Source organism: Diadema setosum, chromosome 15 (assembly GCF_964275005.1).
Source record: "Diadema setosum chromosome 15, eeDiaSeto1, whole genome shotgun sequence".
Classification (NCBI taxonomy): Eukaryota; Metazoa; Echinodermata; class Echinoidea; order Diadematoida; family Diadematidae; genus Diadema; species Diadema setosum.
Window position 1 is genome coordinate 21,081,849 of NC_092699.1, and position 17,753 is coordinate 21,099,601.

The 17,753-nt window shown below is 38.2% G+C and overlaps 1 protein-coding gene across 1 annotated transcript in view; it reads left to right on the plus strand.

Moving 5' to 3' along the window:
* Positions 1–17,753, plus strand: part of LOC140239074 (tRNA pseudouridine(38/39) synthase-like) — a 103,616-nt gene that overhangs the window by 45,178 nt on the left and 40,685 nt on the right. Inside the window, exons 7-8 of the mRNA XM_072318971.1 lie at positions 8,092–8,151; positions 13,827–13,900. Of these exons, the coding sequence (XP_072175072.1) occupies positions 8,092–8,151; positions 13,827–13,900 (134 nt within the window). The remainder of the gene's footprint in view (positions 1–8,091; positions 8,152–13,826; positions 13,901–17,753) is intronic.

The window sequence follows — 17,753 nt, forward strand, 5'->3', positions numbered from 1 at the left end:
GGATAGGACATAAAATGGAGGTCCCGTGTATGAGAGACTTAACAACTCATGCACGTAAAAGATCCTGTTTCATTCATTCATTGCAAAGAGCAGGGTGTTTAACCCGGTGAAGTGATCCCACCCCACATCCAACTGGACCCCATGGAAGACCAGCTTAACGTAACTAAATATGGGCTATCCAGCCATCTTCTCAGATGGAAATGAACAAACAAACAAACAAACAAACAAACAAACAAAGCCTGCATGACTTTAGGTTTGTGTTTAGAAATTCCTCTAAACTTTTATGGTCCATAGCTAGTTAAAACTAGCCACCTGTCCGATAATCTGTTTGCTCCTACAATATCCCACAAAGGCCAACCCACACAATCCATTACACACATAGTAGGAGAATAGATCGTATCACCGGACGCTTTTTTTTTGGTGGCTTTGAATTCCGTACTCAGAGGATGAAATAGGCTAAAAATAACACCACTTATTCAAAGACTCCTGGAAATTACAAATTCAGCCAACTTATGTCAATTGTTCGCTCCAGTTTTTAGAAAATATGCTTCAAACATACCCCTCTAAAAAAGTTGTCTTTTTGCACGGTGCAAAATCGCATTGTATTACCGGACACGATTTTTGCAATGAAATAATCGACGTCTTTCGCACCTAGTCCTTGCACCGGAATCACAATTCATCCCACAAATCACCGTACACATTCTCACCGAGCGGATGGCAAAGAAAAAATCAGCAAATGAGGCTCAAATTTCGTATTTTACTGTAAAATGTCTGTATTGAACATTTCAAACAGTTCCCGCAATAAAACCTTGTGAGAAATCGACAACTTCTATTATACGTGCTTTGTTTATGGGAGCTGCATGCGCGGGTGACGAGTTGCGGGCCCCTTCCTTAGTGCACAACTATTCCGCATCGTTCGCTTTTGAGGACGATAGCTACAAATTTCCGATATCGATCAGTGAACTTTTGGTGCTATTGGAATCTTCAGCATTTTTCCTGTATGTGAGTGGGATTTCATAGAATTTCAGTCACGAAATGTGATTCAAACATGCATAAATATTAACTATGACAAGGTGTGGGTAACTCAACTATAAATTTGAGGTAAAATGTGAATTTCTTTGTGTTTTTACATTTTTATGTCGCGTTTTTTGCGATTTTGGTCCACACAAAGTTCTGTGAGGCTAATCTAAGAAGTCTCCCGCATACAGAATGTCTTTAGTACGCAAAAATGTGCGTGTCCGGTAATACCATGGTGTCCGGTAATACCATGCCTGCATATATGTATGGGGGTATATAGGAATCACTGTGAGGTCGGGTGGCCAGGCAGTTGGTCCATCGGTAAGTCGGTTAGGCAGGCGGTTGGTCCGTCGGTCCGTTGCAAAATCTTGTGGATTGAACTACTGTCTCATTTTTTGAGCAATTAACCCCAACTTTGTCATGTGTGACCGCTATCAAAGGAAGATATGCAAAACGCCTTTTTCATTGGTATTGCATTATGCATTGCCATGGCAATGGCAAATTTTTGAAAAATCTCACAAACTGTTGTGGATCGAACTCCTCTCTCATTTTTTGAGCAATTGACCCCAAAGTTGGCATGTGTGACCGCTATCCTATCATATTATACCAGTCATACAGAAATGTGTGGATTGATCTAACTCCCTGATTTTTTGAGTATTTGACTTGAATTTTGGCACATGTGACCACTTAGTATAGATGTGCAGAACACATCTTCTGTCTGTATTGAACAATGTGTTGCCATGGTAACAGCATTTTGTCACTAAAAAGAATACAAAAATATTGTGGATTTGGCTAACTCCCTCAGTCTGAGCATATGGCTTGAAATTTGGCACATGTGACCCCTATGGTACGTACATAGATGTGCAAACTTAAAGGGATCGTACAGTTTTGGTTTCTAACATTTTTGGTGAGATAATGAGAAACGTCTTATGAAATATGAAAGAGCATGTAATGCTATGAGGAATTCAACGTTTATTTGATGAAAATTGGTTTTGAAATGGCTGAGATATCCCAAAAAGAGCGATTCTAATAAAGTGTGGGACCCTCACTTTATTACTATCGCGTTGTTTTACTTTGTTTTTTATGTTTCAGTCATTCCAAACCCGATTTCTATCAAATAAACTTTGAATTCCTCTTAAAATGTTATGCTCTGTACTATATCATAAGTATTTTCTTGGTATCTTGCAAAAAGTTAAAAGCCCAATTCTCATCTCCACCAATACTGTACCATCCCCTTAATCTGTTGTCATTATTGAACAATGCATTGCCATGGTAACAGCATATTCTGAATGAAAATTGTACAAAAATACTGTAGATTCAGCCATATCCCTCAGTCTTTGATCATTTGGCTTGAAATTTGGCCAATGGGACTGCTATAGACCGATTCAATTTCGATGACCTATTCACCTACCGCCGCTAGCGGCGCTATAACGGTCGCCATAACTGGGGGCCAACGGGGGCTACTCCAGCGAGCTAGCTACCCAGCGAGTTGCACTTGCAGCTCAACAGCCTAGCGTACCCGTCGCGCATAGTTAGCCGGGCCTGGCCGCTGCGCCGCGGCCGGCGACCGCCGCGCTAATATTGTGATTGTTTACACACTGTGGGAAAAGTCGTTCAGCGGCTTTTAATGCTTTTCTTTTGGACAAATTGAGTGATTCAGACATATTGATCTACAATGAAAGCTTCAGAGGAAGGATCAGGAAAACATATTGTGCAGTTGTTGGGTGCACAAATAACAGAAAAAAAAACAATGGAAATGGAAGCTTCACGGCAGTGTGTGCATTTCAGACACCACTGACGCATGATAAATATACAATTAGAGACAATTAAGTGAAATAAAACGGTATAAAAAATGCATAGATATCGAAACAAACTATGCCTACTAGATTCTCTATTTGATTAGGCTTTCACTGCATATTCGTAAAATATGTTGTTCATTTTAGAAGACAAGTTCAGATCAAAGATTTTGATAATTCACTGATTTTTTTTTTTTTTTTTTTTAATGCTTGTGTGCACTACTTGCCAAAGTTAGAATACACTTCCTGGCTATACTATATTATTATGCCACACATTTTACAGCCTACACTACAGCTAAATAAATGTTTCAAGATGCGTTAAATTCTTATAGGGGCCTATTGATTTCACTTCTTCAATGTTCAGCACTGAATTGACCATATTCAATTTTGGCCTGAAACTCTGAATTTGATTTTTGATAAAGTGATACTTTTAAATATTAAACCATGGATGGTGGCAAATTAACATCCGTTTCATAATCATATTAAGAAAGTATGATTTGAAAATCACTTTTGTAGATCTTAGGCGTTAGGGTGATGTTATGCAAGGTTACTTAAACCCAAGTAGTTTTGGTTGTTCACATCAGGCAACGTAATTTAAGTTTATACGGCTCAGAAACGCCTAGATGTGTATTCCTTTTGGTTTACTTACTTAGTTAGGCTTGCCTGAAGTTATCGACAACCGAAAATGATATAGGATGTAGGGTTCTAGAAGTCAATAGGTCTAGATCTAGTCTGGACTCTTGCCTAGAATTCTAGACAAGATCTAACGTAGATCTAGACAGATTCTACCCCGCTGGCCCGAGACTCCCGAGTAAAGGCAAAAGCCTAAAAAGGTTCAAGTTAACTGATAGGTTGCAATTTATAGCGCCATATCTAGCTTAAGGTTCTTATTCATTATTTGTATTTGATTATACCAGTTAACTTCTCAACAGTCTATGCTTACTAGCAATTCAGACGTCTGCCTGCGCCTAGCCATAACGATGGTTCTCCCCAGCGGTTTTTATTCTCTTACACAAATGTGAATATATGGGGCTTACACGCGAGTAACCAAGTCATCGCCAAAGAAATAGAGTCTACAAACACTCACGGATCGTACCGATATTTACCTTGAAATTCAAGTTTTGGCTACAGCCGTATGTCATCTACCCATTCGCTCATAGTCGGTAGAAGTTGCTTAATTTTTTTTTTTTAATTAGCTAGCGAAAAAAAAAAAAATGTAGACTCTAGTTGTCACAAATCCAGATGCGTCGATCGCTGCCAGCGCCAGAGATAGCAAGCTGGCCGGCTGGCGCCGGGTGGTAAAAGCACTGGCTGCCGCTGGCACCCTTGCCACGCACGCAGGGCGCTTGCCGATCCGGCCTGTTTGGCCCCCAGTTATGGCGTCGCCTTAAGAGGGCGTACTTCCATGAACAGTTGCTTGAATCGGTCTATAGTACATAGATATGCAAACATAATCTTTTGCCATTGTTTAACAATGTGTTGCCATGGTAACAGCATATGTTCACTAAAAAGCCAACAGAAAAATTTTTTGAGCATTTGGCTTCAAATTTGGCACATGTGACCACTATATTACCTACATTTGTAGATATGAAAAATTGATCTTTCATCATCGTTGAAAAATGTGTTGCCATGGTAACAGCATATTTTGAATGAAAATCATGCGATATTGTGAATTCAGCTAACTCCATCAGCTTTTGAGCATTTGACTTTAGATTTGGCACATGTGACAGCTATGATATACAGTTGTGCAAACTTCATTTTTTGTTAATGTCAAACATTGTGTTGCCATGGTAACAGTATTTTTATGCCTCTGCCACGAAGTGGTGCTGGAGGCATTATGTTTTTGGGTTGTCCGTCCGTCCGTCCGTCCGTCCGTCCTTCCGTCTGTCCGTCCGTCCGTCCGTCCGTCCTTCCGTCCGTCCGTCCGTCCTTCCGTCCGTCCGTAATGAATTTTGTGGACAAGGTAACTACCGAAACCTGTTGAGGTATCCTAATGAAACTTGGCATGTATGTGTATTAGGGGGTGAAGTTGTGCCTATCAACTTTTGGGTGCACATGCTCAAGGTCAAAGGTCAAAAGGTCAAGGTCAAATACATAAAATTTCACTATTTCTGCCATATCTATTGAATGCCTGAAGATATTTTCTTGAAACTTAGTGTATACATGTATTACCCAATCAAGATTCTCTGGTGAAAGTTTGGGTCATGAGGTCAAAGGTCAAAGGTCAAATACATAAAATTTCACTATTTCCACCATATCTATTGAATGCCTGAAGAGATTTTCTTGAAACTTAGTGTATACATGTATTACCCAATTAAGATTCTCTGGTGAAAGTTTGGGTCATGAGGTCAAAGGTCAAAAAGTCAGGGTCAAATACATAAAATTTCACTATTTCCACCATATCTATTGAATGCCTGAAGATATTTTCTTGAAACTTAGTGTATACATGTATTACCCAATTAAGATTCTCTGGTGAAAGTTTGGGTCATGAGGTCAAAGGTCAAAGGTCAAAAGGTCAAGTAAAAATATTAAAACTTCTTTTTTTTTCTCAGTACCTTGGAAAATTGTTCAAGGTATCTTCATGGAACATAGTATATACATGTACTGACTGGAAGTGATTATCTAGAGAATGTAGGGTTCATGGGGTCAAAGGTCAGGGGTCAAAGGTCAAGTGCAAGACTTCAAAATTTTACTATTACCCTCATATTTATGCAATGCCAGCAGGGTTATTTTTTTTACACTTGGTGTATGCGTGTGTAACCTAACAGAAACTCTCTGGAAAGTTTTTTTTTTTTCTTCTTTTTTTGCCTCAAAGGTCAAAAGGTCAAAGATCAAGTGAAAGTGCTGAACTAACTTTTTCCTCCATATCTCGGAAGTGGCTCAAGTTATCTTGAAACTTAGTACATATTATGCATGTTCTACCTGAAAGTAATTATTTTATGAATTTTAGGGTCAAGGGCCAGATGAAAATGGTAACAATTTACTATTCAATTCAGAAATTGCACTTTTTCTCCACACCTGTACCTTGAAAATTACTCAATGCCTAAATGTATGAATGGGTCAAAGTCAAATTAAAGTTCTTAAATCTCTAGATACATGCTCTCCTATTCATCCAATTAAACCTAGGTCAAGGAAGGTGAATATTCAACACATTTGTGACAAACTTGTCATTTCAATATTTTGCCAATTTTGTGAAAATGTAATCTCACATTGTCCACATGTACTATCTAGACCTATTGGGAAAAATCATGCATTATGGCGGAGGCATACCAGTCGCCAAAGCGACATTTCTAGTTTTAAATAAAAATCATAGAAATTGCGATTTACTTATTTTGCTCCCTCAGGTTTTGAGCACTTGACTTGAGATATAGCACATATGACTATCAGTGAGCAAAATGTACATTTATTCAATGTTGAACAATACATTGCTGTGGTAACTATTTTATTTTTTAATAAAAAGCATACAAAGTAATTGCTAGTTGAGCTAGCTCCCTCAGTGTTAGGGGGGGGGGGGCACTAATCACATTGAGTGATAGTTCTAGTTCTTTGTTCATATCCAAGACATGGTATGTCACTGCAAGCCATATGTTGTAAATGAACAGAGAAAAATGGAATGTGTGGTATAGCTTTTGTTGGAGTGAACACATTAACTGACAGGTCGTCATGTTGAAGATTATGAACCATAAAAAGTAAAAGAAAACCCTAAACACAGACCTGCAGTCAGTGCACGCTGGCCTGTTTATTTGACCACTTTCATTGACAGATCTCATCCATTTCAGTGAGATATTCAATGTTCCTTCATGATGACGCTCAAACTTGGAAAAAGAGCAACTTGTCATTGTTGTCTTTAAAATTAATGCGTTCGGTCATTTATAATATTTATCAACTCAATTTGGTATCAACTGAAAGAGGAAGAGTCCCCCTTTCCTCACAACCAACATTGTGCTCTCCCTAGTTGACAATTATGAAAGAGTAGCCTTCTAATGTTGGATTGCCTTTTCCTTTTTTCTTTTCCCTTTTTTTTTAATATGCATTGTATAAGTATACTTGGATGATGATATAGGGGAATTATCATCTAATATGGTACAGGTGGCATGTCCTTGCAGTCAGTGATGACTCTGTGAATCAGTCCTGCTTTTCAGTTCCCGTCTTCCTTTTCGTAGTCCTTGTGATGTAAGTTGTAGGAATATGTATCCTTCAAACAACGCATAGACCTTAAAGATTCATTTTGTCTGTAAAATGTATCACATGTTGCAAAAAAACAAAACAAAAAAACAATGAAACAAAACAAAATCAGGTACATTATATTTTGGGGGATAAAGATTTTCATTTCATTTCATTTCTTTATATGTCCAAATACTGTTTAGATCATGGGATGGAAATTTGGTTTTGTCACACATTACTATGGAAACATCTAAAACAAAGATATATGAAAGCAAATTAAACAGAGAATGGATACTCACACATTCATTCAAACACATTTTATTGTTATGTAGTGAACATATTAAAAGACCCCAAAAGAGTATACATACATTACCTATATAATGAATCAACTACATATACTTCCAAAGGAAATAATAGATGTATAGAAATTATTGAGAAATCATATCAGTAATTATAAATTCTAACATTCATTTCATAAAACATCTATTTAAGGAGACTGTATAAATAACATAATCCATAAATTATTGTACATATTTCCTTTTATCCACATACACACTCCTCCCCCTGCCCCCCACCCAAACCAGCTAATGCCCACTCCTTTTTATTGATGCCCTGTACACAATCAACAGCTATTGAACATAAACAGGGGGGGGGGGAGGATCTGCATATCTGTTGGCACATTTCAGAGATCTGTCTTATCTTAGAACACATTGCATCCATATATCATGCATCCAAATTTACATTTTTAGTCATTGTTGCATTTGTATTTCTCTTTGCACCTATGAGATTATTTCCAATTTCATTTCCACAAGATTGGTTCACATGATGACTCTGTAAAGCCCTTGGTCAGAAATGAAACCAATCTTCGCATTAATCAGTCCAAGAGACAGGGGATTCAGTTGGAATACATCTGTAAACTGTGAAATATTTTGAGGATATACAACATGGTATATATCATCCTGTCATCATCATGTCAAATGCTTTGTTGCCCGTAGCTGAATGTAAGTCATGTTACTTAGAGTTTATCATATGTTTTTTGTTAAAAACTAATGCACTGTGCATCACAATTGTGAATAGTAACATTTACAGCCTTTGTGATGTGTGTTACTGCCAGGTGATGCAGGAAGCTAGCCAGAAATTAGTGGGAACACATGACTTCAGGAACTTTTGCAAGGTATGTGTGGTCTCCACTTCATTTGTGTGTTTTTTTTTTTTTTTTCTTGCAACTGCATTGCATGATTATTTCAGTACAGATTTTAAGCAAAAGTGATATATGTTATAATAGTGCACTGCAGAAAATGAAAAAAAAATAGCCATTTCCTTGCTTATTTATTTGTCACAATTGATGATTGGCTTGATCTTTTCTTTTTCTGCATTTTTTTAAAACAAAACGGAAAATGTGCTCTTTTACATACTGTAAATCGAGGAATGTTCGTGTGCATGTTAAATTCCGCGAACTTTGCGAGTTCCAAGATACGCGAAATAAAAATGCACGTGAAAGTTCTTGTCTACACTGTACGCATTGAATGTTAGAGGCAACTCGTGAAAATTTCATGCCGCGAAAAAAGCTGTTTGCTCCAATTCGCAAAAATTTCATGCCACGAAAAAATCATGTTTTACAGTAATAGAAAAGGAATGATACAAAGTTTAGTCCTTCATGATTATAGCAGCATAAATCAGTCAAGTGACCTTGATCAAGGTCTTTTTATAGACAACAATGTACAGACAATTCCAGTTATAACTAAATCCTCAGGACCAGCAGTTTTCTTTTGTTACATCAAAAATTCATTAGAGCCACACAGCAAAGTACATAAAGATAAGACAGTCGACCTCGCCTAAGTTGACCTCGCACAAGTCAAAAACTCGGCCAAGTCGAAGCTCCAGAAAAGTCCCAATTTCCTTCTTATTTCTTTAAAATAATTTTTCTCAAGTCAAAGTTTTTCAAGTCGAATTTCGGCTATGTCAAAGGTAATTTCAAGTCCAGATTTGTGTGAATACATGTTATTTCCATCACACAAGTCGAAGTTTTTTCCCTGTACATCATTCAAACATGGAAATAAAGCATTCTTTCATTCCTCCATAAATAAACAAAAGAAAGAATACACTACTTTTGTCATAGAATACTCTCAAGGGTCGAATCCAAGTTACCCTTAATTTCCTCTGTATCCTTGATGTCCAGCTGAGAAAAACATAAATTACATGTACCATGGTAGAGGTGAACTATGTGCGGGCACCGCAGCTTGGCTTGGGGGTGGGGGGGAAGAAGAAAAACCCCTCACAATCAGGTACGGCACCGATCTCACTGAGCGGCGAATGTTTGCGAGCGTAGTGAATTCTAGGGAATTTTGGGGTTCGTTACTGTTGCAATCAAATTTGTAAACAATTGCAATGAAATTCGCAAACAGTTTTCATTGTCATAACCAGTTTTTCTTGTCGCAAAGAAATTTTGCACAAGTTCAAAATTTCTTTGCGACAAGATAGTGTTTACGACAATGAAAACTGCGAATTTGATTGCAATTGTTTATGATTTTGACTACAACTGTTAATGAACTCTGGTGAAACCTAATATTCCCTAGAATTTGCTACGTTCTCAAACATTTGCTGCTCAGTGAGATACCCCCATTAAGGGCTGATTTTGCGGAGGATGCGAATGGCAAAATCCAATGTTTGGAAAAGTTTTTTATCCGAATGTATTCCGACAATGAAGCCGAAAAAAACATTCTTACGCAGTTTGTGCAAAGGTCTCACTATGTACAATATGTATGTGCGACTGTTGTGTGTACCATTGCTAAAGTACAGCCAGTTACATACACAAAATACATGCTACGGAAATGCAAACAACACAAATTTTTAAATAATCATTGGAGAGATGTTTCCAAGGAGATTGATAGCTGTCTTAACTTGAAGGTATCTCTTTCCTGTCTCATTTCTTTCCCTCTCATTTCTGTGTTGTGTGTATGTGCCGACAGTTTTTCTGTTGACATATCTCCACAAGTTTTTGATTTTTTTTTTTGCATGTTCCCCCACTTACGTTTCAATTTTTGTTACTATATTTAGTTGTTTAGTTGCGCTACGTTTTCTACAAATCAAAATTGTAGCATACATCCACACATCAGACATTTAGTAACAAAAATTTTAAAAATCAGCAAAGAGAACAAAATGTTTGAGATAAAAAAAATCACAGAATATACTTTAAACTACTCTAAAGCATGCCAAAAATTATATATGAAACTTAAGGACGTTTCTCAGTTGTGTTTATGCGCATCCTAGCTGCGCAGGTTGACAATGACGTAACAAAGAGCATACAAGCGCACGCACGAGTGATGAGCTGTGCTAACTTAGCTGAGCAGCTGCTAGTAGATCGAGCTAGAGTGTGGTGCGTACGGATACCCGACAGTTCCCCACCGCGGCCGCACTGGGCAGCCTCGCTCGGCTCGCGTGCCGACTATACGCGTTTTACAATCTGTACGTACTACGCAAAGTTCAGCTGTCCGAGCCGCATCATGGTAGCACAACACTGATCGACGGAATCGGGAAGCTTGGAAGTGGAACTGAGCTGTTTCCATTTTCAATCCAGAGATCTGTTTTGTGACATGCAGTTCATTATCTTGTCATCAAAATGGTCAAATCGAGTGCTAAGTGACCCAGGGCTTACAGGCCCTAGTCGGGGACTACTAGTCTAGTAGACTAGGGTTAAAAAAACAAAACAACAACAAAACAAACATAATTATGACATACATTTCATCTTTAGGTTTAACAACTAAAACAATCTGAGTATCTCTGTTAAAATCTAAATTAGATCTTTACTATCTTTTCTAGATCTTTGTCTTTACTAATACAAAATACTGGTTTTTTTTTTTTTTGATTTTTGGTTACAAAATACAAGGTCACGAAAGTATTACCAAACATGTATTTATCACTTTCACCATTCAGATATTAATTTTTGATTACCAAATCTGGTGTAACAAAAGGAGAATCGAAGAATCATTTTTTTTTTTTTTTCGGGGGGGGGGGGGGGGTACTCGAGGTACATCTCCATAGTTCACAACATGCACTTTACCAACCACTGCAACAACCAACACATGCAATATACAATCAACGTCATTATGTTGAGATTTGTTTTTCCTTTGGAGGACCGTCAGACTAATGCCAAAACTCCCATTTCCTTATATCTATTCTTCTTCCTCCATTATCACTTTCTGCACATGGTTACAGCAAATGGGTAAAACAAACAAACAAGCATGTCAATGTGGAGTTTTCCACGCTTGCGTCCACGTGATATGGCTGTGTAAGGCAAATAATAGCAAAAACGCTCATGGACCAGTCCTTCCTTTCTGAACATTTTTCCACCATATCACTGCAATTGTGACACGTTTTGTTTGTTTGTTTGTTTTTTTTAGAAAAAGAAAATGGGGTTTCGAGTGAACCTCATGAGATTCGTGCATCCTAGCAGGGTATATCACTGCATTGGTTCCTGACCAGATTTGGGGGTCTTACAATGATTTCTGTCGCAAGGAGGCTCTGCTAGCACAAAAGCGAGCACATGAACTCCCCATTTTTACAATTGTTCTGCATTAAGTAACCCTTCTTCTACAATTTGATAAAGTTTTGAAAAATGACATGGGTTTTAAATGTACAGCATGACATTTATGAACCCGACCTAATCAGGGCACCCACGATACTTTTATAACAAGATTTTGGGGTCCTAGGATGATTTCTATCATATGGGGGTGCTGCCAGCACAAAAACTAGCACATGAACCCCCACTTTTTATTGTTTTTCTGGAATTACCTGTAGTAAGCCATTTCCTACAATTTGGTCAAGTTTCGTGAAAATGACATGGGTTTTAAATGTATACAGCGTGAGATTTATGAACCCACCCTGCCAGGGCAATCCTGCATAGGTTCCTGACCAGATTTTGGGGACTTACGATGATATATGTCGCACAGGGGCGCTGCTAGCACAAAAACGAGCACATGAACCCCTACTTTTTATTGTTTTTCTGGAATTAGTAAGCCTTCTTCTACAATTTGGTCAAGTTTCACGAAAATGACATGGGTTTTGAATGTACAGCATAAGTTTTATGAACCTTGTCCTTTAGCTCACCCCTATCAGAAAACGTCGATGAGAAGGATTTGAGAGATTTCGATGTTTTCTGCCGCGTGGGGGCGCTGCTTGCTCAAGAATGAGAGTGTAAACCCTAACTTCAAAACTTTTTCCTGGTTTTGGGTACCTTTTTCTGCAATTTTTGCAAATTTGGAGAAAATAACATGGATTTTGACAGAATTATTGGGATTTAAGTTTGTCATTGCAGATTTTGTCGCCAATCATGGTCTTGATCCTGTAACGCTATCATTTTGGTACAGGACGGCAGATTAGTCATATTCTTCAATGTCTTGTAGATGAAAAACAAGCACATGAACCTATGGTTTTATTTACATATTTGGGCTTCGGATGAATCAAAGTTACGGTATGGAAAGTTTGAAGAAAATGACATGGACTTCACTTTAACTGAGGAACGTCCTTGAGATAATGTATGCTACGATTTTGATTTGTAGAAAACATAGAGCTTGAAAGAGGTCATACATCAAGGGTGTGGATTTGCCCCAAACATTCGTGAGAATATCTCCAAAGGTACGCAAACAGTTATTGCGGTTAATGATCAGAACAACTTCGCAGAAAATTTCGCGAAACATATGCGAGACATCTTCCAAAGTTCCGGGGTATGTTTTGGGTTTCACAAAGATTTTGCGAATATCGCGCATGTCTTGCGATGGTCTTGCACATATGATGAAGCTTTAAGACATTTTTTTTTGACAAATCATGAGCAAATCACGACTCGGTGTGCGGAAAAGGGAGAGAGAAGAGAGAGGAAGAAGAAAAGAGCAGACAAAAGAAGAGAAAACTGAAAAAATGGGGAATGATGAATGTCATGATGAAAGGCCAATCTTGAGGTCTGATTTCACTGAGCATGCAAATGATTTACAAAGGACAGGAATGCTAAAAAAAATGGCAAAGTCTAATATTCAAAAAAGGTTTTCTCCGAAAGTGTTTCAACAATGGAGCTGTTAACCATTCTTGTGTAGTCTGTGCATAGTTCTTATGATGTGTGTGCCAATTCTGTGTGTACCATTGCTAAATTATGGCCAGTCACATACATGAAAAACATGCAATTTAAATGTGAACTATGCAAATTTGCAACTAGACTTAAAAATTTGTCCACACTGACAAATTAAGTGATCCACTCAATATGCAATCTGAAGCAAGATGTTCATCAGAGAACAGATATTAAAACTTGGCATCTTGCGGATGATAAGCTACAGGTTCTGCCCATACACAATAAGCATTGCACAAAATCTCACTAATTTGAATCCTAAGCGTCAATTTCAGTCCAAATTCTATACATAATTCCGACATGCCCTCAATAAACAAAGAGTATATTACAAAAGCCTAAAGTTTTAGCTACAGCTTATCTAAATCTGGAAGAAACTTGTCTAAGCATAAGTGAGCTACACTGCTCAATGAATAAATTCATGTCAATTAGCACTTCAAAAAAGTGGACTGTCATGGAGATATGTAAAATGGGTAATTTAACAATTACATTGGTTAACATTAATCAATATTTCTACAGTGATGAGGTCATCAAATCAGTATGGTCAAATTTGTTGTGCATCAAAGTACCTGATGCTGGATACAATATGAGATCTAGAAAATTTTGCTTAGAGATCTGATCCTTTCACTATGTTTAGGAAAGCAAAATAATATACTAATAATGTCTACCTCTGTATGTATATCATTTAGGGTTTGCTTGTATATTTCAACCATATTTCTGATCTTGCACCTGAATAGATGGACGTAGCCAATGGTGTCGTGAATCATGTGAGGACAGTCACAGCGGCAACGATTGAAAAACTTGATGGCACGTGAGTTGGAGCATTTGCTCACCATATTCATTCTAGAATTGAGTAAAGTCCATGCTGAGCCTATACACTGTTCATAGCAACACCCATAAAAGTCATAATGTATTGCTTGTGATTATTACAAAGCGCTTGCAATTATGTACTTGAGTATGGTTGGAGTCATTAATTCATCGCACTGCGAATCAAAGATAAGCCATGAACCATCAAATTGTTGCAAAAGCATGATGCAGTAGTTCAGCAACTATGACTGGGCTAACTTCTGCTTTAATAATGCACAAGCTATCACAATTGCCCACAGATTTAAGTTTATTATACAGTCAAACCTGTTTATAGCGGCCACCCAAGGGAAACGAAAAAAGTGGCCGTTATAGACAGGTGGCCGCTATAGACAGGTTATCCACTTATATGTGTGCATTGCCTATACATGTACTGTACATGTACATGTATCATCGTTGTATACATCTATAAGTACTTAGTGTAGGACATACATGCTTGTGTACATGTACATGCGTATGTATGCACACGTGCGTTTCATGCATTGAACAATGCCGGCGTTTATGGAATTGTTACACAGTAGCATGTTGTACAGTCATGAAGAAAGCTTAACACTAGTGCATTATCATGATTGAATAAGTGATGAATGCAGCGGTGGTGATCACTGAACGTTGCCCATGAATGTCTGGCACGGCCACAAATCAGAAAAACAGGCTGAATTACCGGCTCTGTGGCCGCTACAGACAGATTAAAATCTACCGAGGGAAACAAAATTTGTGGCCGCTGGCCGCTTTAGACAGGTGGCTGCTATACACAGGGTCTTAAACAGGGCTTTTCTCTCGGGGGAATTTTTCAGTGGCTGCTATAGACAGGTGGCCGCTAAGGCAGGTTTGACTGTACTAACAGATGTCATATCTTTCCTGGCAGTAACAGCTCACATATTTTGTCACTGATATAGTGGTTGTCCTCTGACAGGGCATATCACATTTGGAAGACAAAAAGTTTATAAATTCATAACAAAGACAACCATTTTTTCCTAAATAGGGCATCTATCCCCTTATTGTCTGCACATTCCAAACTTCCCATAAACTAAAAAAAGTGTCTCTCTTTCTGAGTTAAATATGCAGGGATTTTTCTCTTTGTTTGTTTGTGCCCACAACTAATGACATGACAGTTTGTCTAGATCCCCCTTTTTTTCCCCCTTCCCCCCTGATGGGGCAGGTCAGAATGAAGAGACACAGAGTTGGTTGACCTTTCAACAAAGGGACATGTGTAATGTCTAAACAGAGCATTTCCCCCTCACTTAGGTGGCTGTAAATGAAAGATAAGAATTATGAGACTTGATTTTGTCATTGGGACGAGACAGGCTGACCTTGATGCTCTAGCTGATTGAAGCAAGACGTGGGTGATGGAGTTCAATCCTGATTAGTGCCAAATCCTTCGGGACACCCGTAAAAGACACCCAGAGGTCTTTCAGTACACCCTCCATGGCAAACCTCTCAAGGCTTTCCCAGCAGTGAAATACCTACGGTTGGAGTCAGTTTCCTCAGACCTCCGTTGAAACAGACATGTTGACAACATCTGCAACAAAGCAAACACCACCCTTGCATTCCTTTGCAGAAACTTGAAGATCTCCTCCACTCCACTCAAGACCATGGCCAATCTATCTCTGGTGAGACCACTCCTGGAATATGGAGCTCCTCTGTGGTACCCGCATACAGAGAGGAACATCGGGTAATCGAGATGATCCAAAGGAAAGCTGCGAGATTTGTCCTCAACAGGTACCATAACACTCATCTGTGACAGACATGATTCATGAACTCCAGTGGCACTTCCTACAGCAAAGGAGAGAAGTCCTGCGTCTTGTCCTCTTCTTCAAAATGCACCACAATCTAGTAGAATTCAGCACTGCACCCTACATCACACCAGTCCACAAAGCAACCAGATATGTTCATGGTCAAGGCTACCATCTGCCAATCTCAAGAAATGAACATAACAAGCAGTCCTTCTTCCCATGCACTGTGCAGACTTGGAACTCACTGCCCCCTGACATCATATCAGCCCCATCACGAAATCCTTCCGGCTTAAGCTGATGGCAGGCTACATTTGTATGCAGTGTAGGCTGCTGGTGGATTTTTACGTGCACCCTCAGATATATTATACACCTGCATATTCACACAAGGTACAGCACACACAGCATGAATCATGCCTACAATAATCCTGAAGCCTGAAGGATGCAGGACTACCAGAAGAAGAAGTAACATGATTTAGACATATATAAGTGCAAAATTTATCTAATGCCTATTTGTCTAATCCTCACTTGGTCTAATACCCAGTTTGGCTATTTATCATTTTGTCTAATGACCAGATGGTCCAATTGTCATTTCGTGTACTTGGATTTTTCCCCATTTCGTCTTCGACAATGTATGTATCATTTGGTCTATTGTCAGTTCGTCTAAATTCCATTTATTAGTGGAAATTGAGCAAAGAAAATGGGATTTCATCGGAATTTGAACCCGAGACCTCCGGATTGCTAGCCCGGTGCTCTACCGACTGAGCTATAGAAAGCCCTAGTTCAGTGTTCATCCCAGAAACCCTAAATTCTCAATGCTCGAATGGTCAGAAGCTGTAGCAGTATGTTTGTGTGTGACACACAAGTACACACTTGAACCTGGCATAAACCCAAAGGATAATTCAACTTGGGGATAAATGCGAGGGATCACTGAAGTGATGCAGTTTTTTTAGTATGTAACAAATGCAAACAGAAAAACTGACCAGAAATGAATATTATTTATTAGTGGAAAATTGAGCTTTTTTTTTTTTTTTTTTTGCAGATACATTGTACAATGTCTCATCAGGAAGGTGGATGTATTTATACATGTATGATAAAGATGTACAGCAGTCGTGCACAGAAAAACTATACTGTGAAAATGCATAATCTATAAGCAGCTAGTTTCTAGATTCTAGATATTATTCTCCCTGTGATTTGCACTTTTCATGTTGATCACAAGGTAACCCATATTGGAAAAAGGCGACCTCCCAAATTCTGAAATCCACTGGGTAAATAAATAGTTAGCCAATATGAACACTCGACGAAATGTACATTAGACTAAATGGTATTTAAATTAATATGGCATTAGGGACTATTAAAGTATTTTGTACTATGGCAACCATCTTGATTCCAAGAAAGCGACCAATCAAAATGATCCACAGTTTTAGAAAAAGATGTACTGCAATGTCTTTCATCATAAAGCGTACTGTATTTTTGAAAATGTGTAACTTTGACAATGCTGTCAGCTGGAGCTTTTGGCCCATCTCCAATGCTCACATAATGAGATATTGTTCAAAAGACAGTTTAATATTGCAGCCATTTTGAAATGCAAAATGACAACTGAAGACGTCGAAAAGAATGGAATCGAAGTTGCTGTTTGGTTTTGGGTTTTTTTGTTAATTCAGCATCCCCATCAAAGTTAGCTCCCCCCCAAAAAAAGCCAACCCCCCCAAAAAAAAAACAAAACAAAAACCCAAAACCAACAAAATCTCACAGGATTATGTAATAGTCTCACTACTAATTCATCATTACCCCAGAAAATTGTTCATTGTGTGTATACAGTTATTGTATCATACAATTTAAAGATAAATCATTACAAAGTTTGTTTTTTTTTATTTTATTTTTTTTAGAAGAGATAAGTCTTTGATATATATATATATATATATATTTTTTTTTTTTAATGTGAGAGTGCCACTATCAGATATGTGATGGAATGTTATTTGAGAGTTTTGGAGCTGAAATTTCAAAATTATTCATTTTGTTTTGTGTTGTACATGTACTTTATTACCTAATATTGTTCATTAGTCCAAA